The sequence below is a fragment of the Fistularia commersonii genome, chromosome 10 (genome assembly GCF_037954325.1).
Source record: "Fistularia commersonii isolate RoL2024-O1a breed Wild chromosome 10, RoL_Fcom_v1.0, whole genome shotgun sequence".
Classification (NCBI taxonomy): Eukaryota; Metazoa; Chordata; class Actinopteri; order Syngnathiformes; family Fistulariidae; genus Fistularia; species Fistularia commersonii.
The window spans coordinates 6,320,989-6,331,404 of NC_141293.1; the positions used below are offsets into that span (position 1 = coordinate 6,320,989).

The 10,416-nt window shown below is 50.9% G+C and overlaps 2 protein-coding genes and 1 long non-coding RNA gene across 4 annotated transcripts; 1 reads left to right on the plus strand and 2 right to left on the minus strand.

Moving 5' to 3' along the window:
- Nucleotides 1-2,622: 2,622 nt before the first annotated feature.
- Nucleotides 2,623-5,917, minus strand: LOC147230175 (uncharacterized). The gene is made up of 2 exons (XR_015106742.1): nucleotides 3,413-5,917; nucleotides 2,623-2,831 (listed from the first exon to the last, which is right to left on the minus strand). It is a non-coding gene; the product is annotated as an uncharacterized LOC147230175 (long non-coding RNA).
- Nucleotides 5,918-6,692: 775 nt separating this feature from the next.
- atg10 (ATG10 autophagy related 10 homolog (S. cerevisiae)) lies at nucleotides 6,693-9,310 on the minus strand. 2 transcript variants are annotated; one of them, XM_086153419.1, is made up of 6 exons: nucleotides 8,901-9,308; nucleotides 8,717-8,830; nucleotides 8,182-8,344; nucleotides 7,653-7,750; nucleotides 7,434-7,531; nucleotides 6,693-7,244 (listed from the first exon to the last, which is right to left on the minus strand). In XM_086153419.1, the coding sequence occupies exons 1-6, from the start codon at nucleotides 8,994-8,996 to the stop codon at nucleotides 7,061-7,063; spliced, it is 753 nt and encodes a 250-aa protein (XP_086009545.1). In that variant the 5' UTR covers nucleotides 8,997-9,308; the 3' UTR covers nucleotides 6,693-7,060. The 2 variants fall into 2 exon arrangements, with proteins under 2 accessions (XP_086009545.1, XP_086009546.1); XM_086153420.1 differs by having other exon boundaries at nucleotides 6,693-7,214; nucleotides 8,717-9,310.
- A 127-nt stretch (nucleotides 9,311-9,437) lies between these two features.
- nop10 (NOP10 ribonucleoprotein homolog (yeast)) lies at nucleotides 9,438-10,206 on the plus strand. The gene is made up of 2 exons (XM_086153421.1): nucleotides 9,438-9,605; nucleotides 9,992-10,206. Exons 1-2 carry the CDS (start codon nucleotides 9,552-9,554, stop codon nucleotides 10,130-10,132), a joined length of 195 nt encoding a protein of 64 aa, XP_086009547.1. The 5' UTR covers nucleotides 9,438-9,551; the 3' UTR covers nucleotides 10,133-10,206.
- Nucleotides 10,207-10,416: the final 210 nt, after the last annotated feature.

Genomic DNA, 10,416 nt, shown 5'->3' on the forward strand with positions numbered 1-10,416 from the left:
CAATAAGATTCCCCGGCAAAATGGTGGTGGGAGAAGACACGCATTAATAGCTCTGTCTAGCAGAACCCTGATATAGAATCCAGTGTGGACCAAACTCTCAAACAAATAAATTTCGCTGAGTTAATTAAAACAGATCACATGGTGCGGGACCTCGCCAAGGAACATCCCTTTCCTCCAACGGCTTTAAATTACGAACATGAACAAAGCTACCGCTAATACTAAAGCTAAAGCACTCTCTTTTCATGATTCAATAAAGTTCAATAAAGATTAAAAAAAAAATTTCAGGCTATGACTTCATTTATTAAATTATAAATGGCAACTTTCATTTTTCTGATTTAGATTATCAATGCTGTTATTGTTTGTGTGACTATATATTTGTGTCAGTGTGTTTTTTTGGTTGTATGTATGTCAGTGTGCATGTCCGTGTGTATGTGTGTGTGTATGTGAGTTATTGCATGAGTGTGTGTGTGTGTGTGTGTGTGTGTGTGTGTGTGTGTGTGCGCGCGCGCGTGCGTGGAGGCAGGTTCAGGTGCAGAGATGGAGCAGTACCTGACTTTCTATAGATCCTGGAGAAGCCTTGAGAGGTCCTGAGAAGCCATGCAGGAGAACAAGAAGAAGCACTGAGTGAGAACCTGGTGTGCAGGAACGTCCTGGCTATGAGGTAACACTGTAACAGGAAGAGGGAATGTTACAAACTTCTGAAGGTTCTTCAGATAAAACCAAGAGACGTTTTGGTTGGAAGACCAGAGGTTTCTGCTCTATGGAGTACAGTTCGCAGCAGAAGATCAGTGAGTGGGGCGGGGGAAGCAGGTGGCATCTTTTGGGGTCATCTTACTCGCTATCCCTAGTAATAATTGCATGTCATGGAGAAAATGGAGGTCTGGTGGCCCAAGCAGGTGAAGTAGAAGGACATGCAGGAAAGCACGTAGTGAGGGAATCCACACCTGCACCCACACCACTTTGAGAACGTGAGGCCTGAATTCAGCATGCGACGCCGTGGAACCAACTTCCTGTTGGACTCCAAGGCTGATCCTCACATTCTGAGCAGGACACACACACACACACACACACACACACACACACACACACACACACACACACACACAAAGTCTTCCCATGGTGCCATCCTGTGAGGGCCCCCTTCGTGTCCACCAGATGCAGCCAGTCGCTGCAACTGGCAAGGACTTGTTGCCATGGTAACCATCCCACACAAGCAGGAAGGGGATTGACAGCGAACACTGTGGAGAAGGTTTCGCTCCATAGCCTACTGACCAAAAGTCAGCTGACCTTTAGCACTGTGTGTATATGTGTGTGTGTGAGTGTGCTACAGGCAGTGAAAGGTTGCTGCAGCAGGTCTAGGTCAGTGCAGCTGCATTATGTCTCTACTGCCAAATAGATCCAGGTGTGTGTGTGTGTGTGTCACAAAAGGTCAAGGTGATCCACCTACACATCAATAGGTCAGGGACAGAGCTGATCAGGGAAACACCAGCCTGATCAGGTCAGTGACTCCTAGGTCTGCTGTGGTCAGGAGGGTCCAGGTCTGAGGTGGGTCCAGATATCTGGTGGGTCCAGGTCTCTGGTAGGTCCAGTCTCAGGTCCCAAAAGACTCTTTTAGAACACTGAAAGTGCTTCTATGGCCCAGTGTGGAGGTCACAGGAGGTCACTCCAGGGTCTGTAGGTCTCTAGTCAGAGCTCTGTATGTTCCTCTGTTCTGTTTCTATAGTTCCTCATTGGGAACATGAGGAACCACTGCTGATCTCCTCCCCCTCCACCTGTCAATCACATCATCAAGGATGTTCTGGTGTGTTTCTGGACCAGGTTCTATTTGACCTTGACAGCAGCATTCTCTAAAGCTGAAAGTTTCTATCAATGGCTCCTTGATCCTTTCATGGAACCTGATCTCCATTCTTCTCTGCTCCATTCTCCTGTAGGAGCTGGTCGATGAAGAACATCTGTGGTGAGGTTCAAGCTGCATCAGCATTCTGAGGGCCATGTTCCCCTCATTCCTTCAGGTTCTGCTGTGGTACTGGCTGTCAGTCTCCTCCACTGTTTGCTCCCATGTGAACCTCAGACATCAGAGGTTCTCAGCAGGAATTGTTCTTTGTCTGGTTCTCATACACAACTGCAGGAGAACCCCCAGGTCCAACCCAGCAGGAAACCTTACCCAGCTGTGGACACTGGGGTTCCCCAGCTTATTTCAGCAGAACCCCATGTTCCTCTGACCGTTCTGATGATGTTCTTCCTGCTGGAAGATCCACATCAGCCTATCATAGAGAGCAGAAGGTCAGGATCTATTTGATGTTCAAACTGATGGGATAGTAAATCTACAGGAGAACATTAATCTAGAACCTGGACATTTCACACAATGGATGGATAGATATCTGGCAATACCATTCCTTCAGTGATGGACGTTCTCAGAGCTCCGGGTAGAACGCTTGTCCCCAAACCCAGGTTATTTTACTCTCCTCTGTGTCTCTCTGAGTTGTGGTTCCAGGAGAAACACGGTCTGGTTGGACATGTCGTGGAATCACCTTCATGAGGGGGCAGAGCAAACCTGGGACGGGCTAAATCTGTCACAGTGCGGGGCGGACTCGGGCAGGGAACCACACTTCAGAGCAGGAATCTGGGTTGAAAGCGCTTTATTTGGATTGAACGACAGGTATGGTAGGACGGTTAGCAGGCAGGACGGACCCCCAGGCAGGGTGACAGCAGGTTGGAGGCAGGAAGGACTGGGTCTCACCAGGATGGGTCCCAGGCAGGATCTCGGGCTGGGTCAAGGTCTGCTGATCCACCAGGGGTTCCCGGTCTACACGCAGGGGCTGGTGGCTCACCTGGGTCAAGGCAGGATCAGAGTTACACCGGCCGGCTGGGTCCGGTCGTAACGGGGTAGGGGTCCAGTGTGACAGGGGTCTGGGACATCCTCAATACTCCGGCGCCAGGCAGAGTGTGCCGGTGCCCTTTATAGGGATCTTGATTAGCGGCATCTGCTGCAGTTGGCGCCGATTGCGAATTAATCTCAGCCGTGTCTCCTCTCGGCTGCCGAGAGGAGATCCTGACACAATCCCAGAGGAGGTTCCTCTCAGACATTCTCACTCTGGGCTTAGAACATCTGGCAGAACATCTCTCCTAAGTTTCACAAAGGTATAACCTGGATGATCAAAACCCACAGCTGCCATAGCAACCCCCCCCCTCACTAAGGCACATTAATAAATGTGTAATTTCTATGTGTGGGGTCGGGGCTTAACACACTCAGCTGTCAATCATCCAACATTCATACTGTCATTCACACCTCGCCGCCAACGAACTGTGGGAGGAACATGGAGAACCCAGGCTGGAGAACATGGAGAGAACCTGGGAAGGAGAACATGGAGAGAAGCCAGGCATTGATGGCAGCTCTCCTCCTTCTACTTACTCTGTGTGTGTGTGATATTTCCCCTCTGGACACCAATGACCCTTCATCCAGGTTCTCCTTCCTCCACCTCAGGTTCTCCTTGCGCCATCATCCAGGTTCTTTCCGCAACAAGAAACAGCAGCCCTGCCCCCTGGTGGGCGGAGCCAACCGTGACATAACAACATAACATCTGCTTTTTCTCCACCACTCAGGAGAACAAGTGATTGACATGATGGCTTTACACCACATTAAACACTCACACACACACACACCAAATCGTCACACAAGGGCTGGTAATCCATCTCCACGGCCTAGGCTGAAGATCTGCTTGAATGTCAGGTGATCCTCTCCTCAAACAGAAGGTAATTAACAGGGGACACTACACACACACATTCAGTCAGGAGGATAATTGAAGACTAAACTGTGTGTAGGTGTAAATGACAGGGCTGATGGTTGGATGAGTGACAGCTGTGTGTGTGTGCCTATGCTGTGAGTCGATAGGGCAGATGTAGACAGTACAACAGTGTTCTGCTGTGTTCCCTGTCAATCAGTTGCCATGGTGGCCGGTGTGCGAGGTCTCCCCAGTTCTCTTCCTTTAGAACCACAGAACCCAACTGGAGAATATCCATCATGCTAACATTAGCTTGTTGCTAACACTAGCAGCTAGTGGGTGATGAACCAGTGAAAAGCAGACCAGTGTTTGGAGGCCGGGAGATGCTTGTAGACTCAAAGATGTTTGGAGAATATCTTGAGGAGGTTACTTCAAAGAGTGTTTGAGTCGGGTTCTAGAAAGGTGAAAACACATTCAGCTCTCAGAACTGGACACACACGTCTGAGGCATTCCAGCCTGTCTGGTGCGTGTGTGTGTGTTTGTGCTGTCAGCAGGAGAAGCTGCACCGTGGCTGAGCAGCCCAACATCTTCATTCACTGCCTGTCGCAGCGATCCGCCACACTCCTTCATCTCCAAACCAGAACATTTCACGGAGTGTGTGTGTGTGTGTGTGAGTGTGTGACAGTAAGGATGCGTGGCATTGCATGAGTCCCGTCATGGTCATCAGTCTGCTTCCAGGTTGCAGGTGTTTGACTCTCCAGAGCTGTGTTTGTGTGTGTGTGTACAGACTCCATGGGAACAAAATTGGAGTCCCTTTGATATAAGTTGTTAAACTTCAGAATAAGGACCTGTGTTAGGTCATTGTAGGGATACTTGTGTGCACTGATAAGATGAAAAATCAAACACAGAGGGTTAGGTCTCTACCTGTCTGGCCTCTATCCTCCTCCCTCCTGGTCCTCCTATACCTCCAGGGAGGTGTTTACCAACCAGAACCAATGCCAAGTGGCCATGGCAGGGCAGAGTGTGTGTGTGTATGTGTTTGTGCAGGCAGCAGCTGCTGCTCACTGGGTGTCTCTCAGGACCACAGCGGGTCTGAATATTTGCCATGCACTTGTATGTGCATGTGTGTGTGTGTGTATGTTTGCTTAGAGAGCCATATGAAGGGCACGTCAATGAGATGGGAAACAAAAAACCAAGCAGACAAAGGCTGGGGTAATACACACACAGTCAGAGGATGTTCCTTTGACATTCCTCCGTCCCCTCCTTCTTTACCTCCTCAGATCCTCCTTGCCTCCTAAAGCTCCAGCAGCTCTGGAGCTGCAAATCTGTCTGTGCCTCAGTGCCCCCCCCCCCCCCCCCCCCCCCCCCACACACACACACACCAGCAGCATTGGATGGAAGTATGATGGCCGACAGGAAATGCTTGGTGGTGCCAGACGTCCAGAAGGGAGGATCCACTCCAATCCTGGAGCTCGGCAAGGCGACGCCCCCTACTGGTCATTTGGGGGAGAGCCCCATGGGGGAGGGGCCACAGCAGGTGGCAGAGCCAGAACCTCCCCCAGGACCCGGGTCTCCTGACGTCAGATCCTGATATGCCATCTCCCTGCTCCCTGCTGGCTCCATCTCCATCCTGCCTCCCCCAGATTGATCCACTGTCTGCAGCTGCTTGGTCGATTACAGCAGGCTTTCTCAGACACCCGTTGTTACGGCAACAAGAAATAAGAATTCATTGCCGGGTTACAGTAGCTGTCCAAGATCTGTACCTGCTATCCAGGCGGAGCCACTAACTTCTGGCTGGCTGTGAGTGACCTCCTCAGGTTCCTGGCAGGAGGAGCTGTTCTAGATGCTCTATCTGCCGTGCTCCTATGATAGTTCCACCACTTTGGTTACAGTCATGGTCTCACAGTCCGACAATATGCATCGCCACCAGAGACCTTGCTAACATAGATCAGGCATCTTGGAAGATTGATGTTCTCTATGGAGAACATGTATACCATGCATGGAGAATGAGTGTCAGTTATGGGGGAAAGTGCCGCTCCATCTTCAGATGTAGATGTAGATATTACATGATTCTGATGAGATGGGGACCTCTCTGATGACCACCTCCTTCCAACTGGCCATCCTGCTTGTGATGAAAACAGGTTCACCTTGAAACCCTCCCCACCTCACACACACCATATGTAGCTTCTCCATGACCTTGATAAGCTGCATATGCTGCCCCCCCCCCCCCGCAGATGCCTTCAGCACCTCCAGGGTGCACAGTTTAAACACACACACACTTGTCCCTCCCGCAGATCTTTGAGGGTTGTTGGTTCAATTCTGAGGGTTCCTTCAGGAACCATCTGCAGCAGCAGAAGATTCCAGATGTACATTATTCCACCTGGGCAAATGTCCAGGTCAGGGGTTCGGGTTCTTTTGGTTCTCTGGTGTTCTGCCCCCCCCATTGACTGTTCAGCAGCAGGTTCTGCAACAGGCAGAGAACCAGAGGAACCTCCTGTGTGCTATGTTTGGGGGGGGGGGGGGGGGTCAATTGAAGGTCCTTCTCCTTCATCTGTAGAACTCCTTCAACTTCTTGACCTTTGATGCCTTCCCAACCCGGGTTCAAAGAGACTTCTGGGGATTAGAACTCAGTACATCTGACCAAACCCAAAAGGCTGGAGCAGCTGACTAAAATTCTCTCACACACACACACACACACACACACACACACACACACACACACACACACACACACACACACACACACACACACACACACACTGCAGGGCTGTAGTGCTCTGTTGTGGTTCTACAGCACCCCCCAGTGGACAGACTGTAAACAGGCAGGAGAACCAAGAGGAACCTGGACTAATCCCAGGGATTGTTCAGGTTCGTCATCTGAAACCCCAGCATGGACCAGATTCCGGAGAACCTTTGGAGAGCTTCTAAAGAATGTCTGAAGAACCTGTTACAAACGACTAAAAACCATGGTTTTCAGAACAAGAACCACATGTTGTGTTTTCAAAGGTTCTCCATGATGTCATCTACTGAAGAACCAAAAGCACCGATTACAGAATCTTTTGGAGCACATTGGAGAGAAATTAGATAAACCTCAGAGGAACAGATGCTGCAGAACCCAAGACACCAGTCCTGGGACCACATCTCCAGTACCGCTACTTCTACCTGAGCTGCAGTGCAGTGCATACAGGGGGAACAGCCCAAACAGGTAGTAGAGTCCAATCCAGACAGGAGAAACAGACAGACCAGACAGAAGTTGGTGGTCCAGGGTGTCTTCTGGTCTGTCTTCTGGGACGCTGGGAACCCATCCTGACTGCTGGCTGGATGAGGAGGCGTCTCCGTTAGACCCCTGGGTCTGGCCCCACGTGGTTTGGTCCAGCTTCCATCAGACCTCCTGCAGGAGGAAGGTCAGTCGGCTCCTTTGCATCAGCTGATTCTAGCTGCAGGAGCCAGTACTGCAGAGGAACATCCAGGCCCACCAGAGGTCCAACCACGCTGAGCCAGGTCAGCAGGAGGTTCACCGGCCTGTGCGCACACACACACACACACGCGCACACACACACACACACACACACACACACACACACACACACACACACACACACACACACACACACACACACACACACACACACCTGAGACGCTGATTGGTGACTTCTTCCCCAAAGAGGGACCTTTGCTGGTCAAGTGTTCTCTGTGAGCTGAGGAACCCACCTGTGCTCCTGCTGGGCCTCCTGGAGCACTGGCCTCAGGAACTCTGCCGTTCTACAGGGGTGGACCATGAAGAAGGGCTGACCCAGAAGGGGGTGCTCCTGACACACACACACCCACACACACACCCACACACACACACACACACACACAAACAAACACACCTCAGATGAGGGCCAGCAGAAGCAGGAGAAGCTCTAAGATCCCAGTAGTTGGAGGTACCTGCTGGCTGATGGTGTCCAAGGGACTACTGTGGAGTCTCAGTCTGAACGCAGGATGGACGGATCTCCACACCTCCTCCAGAGACAGGCTCCGACCCCCTGTTGGCAGGAAGTGACCAGCATGAGGCACCCGGTGCTCGCAAGTCAGAGGCAGATCCTGGTTCCACAGACACCTCTCAGAAAACTGAATCAGGTTTGAGATTGAGCAAGAACATCTTCATGGAGACAGGGGTCAGGAGGATGACCTCCTGCTGTTGTCATGGTGACAAGTAGAACGCTCTCTGGCTGTTTTCTCAGGGGAGTTTGGAGGGTGGAGGTCTGGTTCCTCCACAGATTTAAAGGAACATCAGTGACATGAATAGCAGGAGCACAGCAGGTTAACATCTGACCCTTCAGTCTGTCAAACTCATAGACTCCCCAGGCTGTCAAACATCTTGACCTTCAGCTTGTCAAAAATCCTGACCTTCAGCCTGTCAAACATCTCAGATAGTGCTGGTCTTTGATGGCTAGATGAAGAAGATTGGACTCACCCAGAGTGAAGGCCCTGAAGAAGAGCACTGGGGCTCCGTAGCTGCAGGAGAACAGGATGTGGTATTCCACCTGCAGCATCAGACGGGTGGTGTCAGAGGACACCTCCTCATTTCCACTTTCTTCATCCACGTCATCCAGGAAGATGGACGGCTCAGCAACATCCTGTGCAGAAGACCGGCCAGTGAAGAGGAGGACAAGGACCTTCATGATTCTACTTCCATAAAGACTGAGGAGGGTATCTCTCCAGCTGATGGTCTGAGATATTTGATAAATAAAATAAATAATTTATGCTTTATCAATCCCTGTGGGGAAATTCGTTCTCTGTAGTTAACCCATCATGGATGAACCATGAGCAGTAGGCTGCCATCCACCAGCACCAGGGGTTGAGCGTCTTGTTCCGACACACTAGGAGGAGTCACGAATTGAACCAGGAATGTTCAGTTCCAAAGATGATTGCGCTAACTCCTGCACCACGATGCCCCCAGGAAACCAAAGCTTGGAGAAAAGTAAAGTAGGTCCTTGTTTAGCTCTCACCCCCTCCAGCTGATGAAGGTCCCAGCCCCTGGACTCCAGATCTGACCCTGGTCCGTCACTCCCCTGTGTCCAACAGGCATCCCTGATGATGGTCTTCCTCAGGAAGCCCTCCTCCTGCAGAGGAGCACAGGGCCAGGTGAGCGGCTTGATGACCTTTGGCCCCAGAGTGGCTGTGACCTCTAACCTGGACGGACTCCCAGCTCCAGCCATCTCCCAGCAGACTGGAGCTCCTCAGGAGGAGCCGGCGGCAGTGGTGGAAGTCCTCCTCGCTGAGGAGCATGTCTCCTGAAGGTCCTGATCTCACTGGAGAGGAGGCACTTGGGTAGATGGAGATCAGATGAACACGAGAACAACCCTGGATTCCTCGTAGGGCGTCCTGGGACACCGCGGACAGAAGCGCTGTCTCCACCTAACACTGATAAACAAACGCGGCGGGTTCCAGACGTTTCCCCCTACGAGCCGCACTTCTGGTGCCAGGGTACGCTGACGGTCCGACCCGCGGACGGCGTCGGAACTTAAATATCGCGAGAATTCAGCGGAGGCAATATCGAACGCTCTTGCCTGTGCTCGCTTCGGCTTAGCCAAGCTCGTCTCCACTTCCTGGTCGTGTGATCACGTGACTTCCGATCGCGTAAGCTCCTGGGTCGACCTATCACCGAGCAGAGCCTCTCTCGGCAGCTCAGAACTACATCTCCCAGATGACTCAGCGCGTCACTTCCTGTTTAAAGCCCGGATATCCGCTTTACGCGTCTTCCTTTTTGGAGCCGTCTTCGTCGCACGTGGAGCAGGGAGAGAGAGCGCAAAGGAGGTGTTTTGTGTCCAAGGAGACGCCGAGATGTTCCTGCAGTTCCACTTGGACGAGAACGGAGACCGAATCTACACGCTGAAGGTAGGGATGGAGGATGGCCGCTCCTCTAACGCCGCCTGCAGTTAGGTGTCAAGATGGCGGAAAGTTTAGTTTTTATGGAAGTTGGAATTTTTTTACGTTTCGTTTATCTTAGTAAAGTGCAATTGAATTTCCAAGTAATAATACGAACTGAAGTAAAATAAGTATTAATTGGATTGGCAGACAATCGCAAGAGTATGGTAATACATTCATTGACCAGTTTTATCCTAGTTACTGAACTGTTTGTTGTTGGAGGTGAATGCTTTGAAGTACTTGGTGTATAGTCAAATAGAAATTCAGCAACAAAGAATGAATTTGTCAAGCTGTTCAGAGACATGTCCACCAGTATCCCACGATTAACCTGTCCTGCTGACTTCTACCCCCCACAGAAGGTGGCGCCCAATGGCCAGCCCACAAGCTCCGCCCACCCAGCCCGTTTCTCCCCAGACGACAAGTTCTCCCGTCACAGAGTCATTGTCAAGAAACGCTTCGGCATCCTGCTAACCCAGCAGCCCCCGCCCGTCCTGTGATGGTGCTGATCAATCCACCCTGTTTGTTTGTGTTTTGATGAATTTATTCTGATAATAAAGATGGAAGAAGAAAATCTTAGCCTCACAAGTCCATCAGGTTGAAGGTCCGGAGCTTCTCTTAAACACAGTGAGTGAATTAATTAATTAGTGTGTCTGACCTCTGCACCACTCTGGTCACTGAATGTTCTCCAGAATGATAGAATATCACCTGAGTAGGAGTTTCTTGTACTCTGGAGTTCTGAGTTCTCTGTCTTGCAATATCTGCACCCTGACTGGTGGCACAT